The 1,998-nt window shown below is 37.7% G+C and overlaps 1 protein-coding gene across 1 annotated transcript in view; it reads left to right on the top strand.

Annotated features, from left to right (window-relative positions):
- The window catches only part of LOC107300731 (alpha-(1,3)-fucosyltransferase 11-like), a gene marked incomplete at its 5' end in the record, with an annotated part of 5,742 nt that extends 4,194 nt beyond the window's left edge, over nucleotides 1-1,548 (top strand). Inside the window, one exon of the mRNA XM_015830031.1 lies at nucleotides 1,125-1,548. Within this exon, the coding sequence (XP_015685517.1) occupies nucleotides 1,125-1,269 (145 nt within the window). The remainder of the gene's footprint in view (nucleotides 1-1,124) is intronic.
- Nucleotides 1,549-1,998: the final 450 nt, after the last annotated feature.

Consider the following 1,998-nt stretch of genomic DNA (forward strand, 5'->3'; position numbering starts at 1 on the left):
GGTCTCAGTAATACCTGCCAGGTCCGCGCCCCCCTCCAGAATAAGATCCTGTATGAGGGGGGCCTTGTTTACCACGGACCTGGCATTACATAGCATCAGCCGAAGGTCCCGGGCCGGAGGGTCTAAGTCTCCCGGAAACCGAGTGGAGACCTGAGGACCGGAGCGCCCACAAGCTTGTAAATAGCGTGTGCGTGCTCCCTTAACCTGATATGGTCCTCTGCTCCCGCCATATCTGCCTCTCCCACTGACCGTACTAATTCCTCCCTCCTCCTTCAATCCCCCACCCTCTCCCCCCACCCTTTCTCCCTCGCAATGATTTCGTTGGGGCATTAGACAAGGAAAAAATATACCACTTTTAATAATTACATTTAAGCTATATATCAAAAGAAAACAAACCTTACAGTATTATCATATGAAATTACATTTAAGCTATATATCAAAAGAAAACAAACCTTACAGTATTATCATATGAAATTAATGATAAGCAAAAAGTCCTAATAAAATTTAAAACTGCAAATTTAATGGGAGGGACGATTTCATTTTCTTTTGCATAATTACTGAAAAGTGGACTTTCATTTTGAAAGCAGCTTGTCTCATCAATAAAGTCAGGAAAGCAAAGAGGAGGGGTGTTTCCTTGCCTTAAATCTGCTTCTCCTAAAATGTTACAGCTTGCAAAACATTGGCAGGCGATTAGATGCATAGTACAGTACAGGCAACATAACAATAAATATGTAGGATGACAAAAAGTACTATATAATTATCATATTTAGTCTTACTGATCTTTACAGTCTGCAAAAATGATTAGGATCACGCCTACAACTGTAATAGCTTATTGGTCATCCCTGATCCAAATATATATATTAAAATTGTTTCCAGGTTTTCCTTTCAACGAGGTTATTAATTTCTGTAGCAAATACGTGGTTTAACTAACTTTAGAAATAAATATTCTGTGGAGTTCCAGATCGACACCAAAATGTTTGCCCAAAGTCTTGGCAAGTGAGTAATGTCCTACTTTCATTTTTATCTTCCCACTGATTTGCAAAATAATGCTTTATTCTGACCATACAGTCACTCTCTTATGACAAAAAAAGATTTAAAGAATATTTTTGTTCTGTGTGTTTCAGCTGGAAAGAAATGTGGCTTCAAGATTACTGGCAGAGTCTTGATCAAGGGGAAGCTCTCACAGCTATGATTCACCATAATGAATCTCATCAAGGGAAGTTTTGGGATTATATGCACAAAATCTTCTTGAAAAGAACTCAGCATTAACTAACCAATTAGGATTCTTTCATGTTATATGAACAATGGGCAGAAAATGTACTCTTACCAACTTGCCTTACATGACAACTGAATGTGTTAATCAGGCACAGATACTAGACACACCATTCCAAAAAGACAATAACATTTTTGCTGAAATATTTTAATCGATTAGAATTGAATCAATTGTTTTTATAAAATATTTTTGTTAAAAAAGTGACTACCGCTGCAATTCGTTATATACTATTTTTCTGTGAATAAAAATTCTTCGTACCTACTGAGAATTGAAAGTACAATGGTGCACTAATGGTTAAGGTGATGTTCTGGGACCACGGAGAATTAGGATCAAGTCAACCCTTAATGGTGGAAATCAGTTTGCTGACTTTGGATCAGTCCAATCTCTCAGCCCAGCCTACCTCACAGGACTGCTGTTACAGGAATAAATATGAAGGCAGATCCCCTGTAAGCTGCCTTGGGCCCCAGGAAGAAAGGCGGAATATAAATCAAATCTAAATATTATCGACTTTTGACAGCCTAATTACTTAAGATTAAGTAGAAATAAGTTCAAATTTTCAGCCTCCAAATTATTCAAGGGAATGTATATGGTTAAACTGGGGAACCTGAGAGAAACCTGCTTGCATGACCATGTAGAGAACTATTTTAACTTGAAATGCTGTGAATGTATTATTCTGACGGTTCATTGCTATTAGGCAACCAGTATGCTTTGCGCATTTTTAAAGA

The sequence above is a fragment of the Protobothrops mucrosquamatus genome, unplaced genomic scaffold (genome assembly GCF_001527695.2).
Source record: "Protobothrops mucrosquamatus isolate PMUCROS unplaced genomic scaffold, P.Mucros_1.0 scaffold8202, whole genome shotgun sequence".
NCBI classification, from domain to species: domain Eukaryota; kingdom Metazoa; phylum Chordata; class Lepidosauria; order Squamata; family Viperidae; genus Protobothrops; species Protobothrops mucrosquamatus.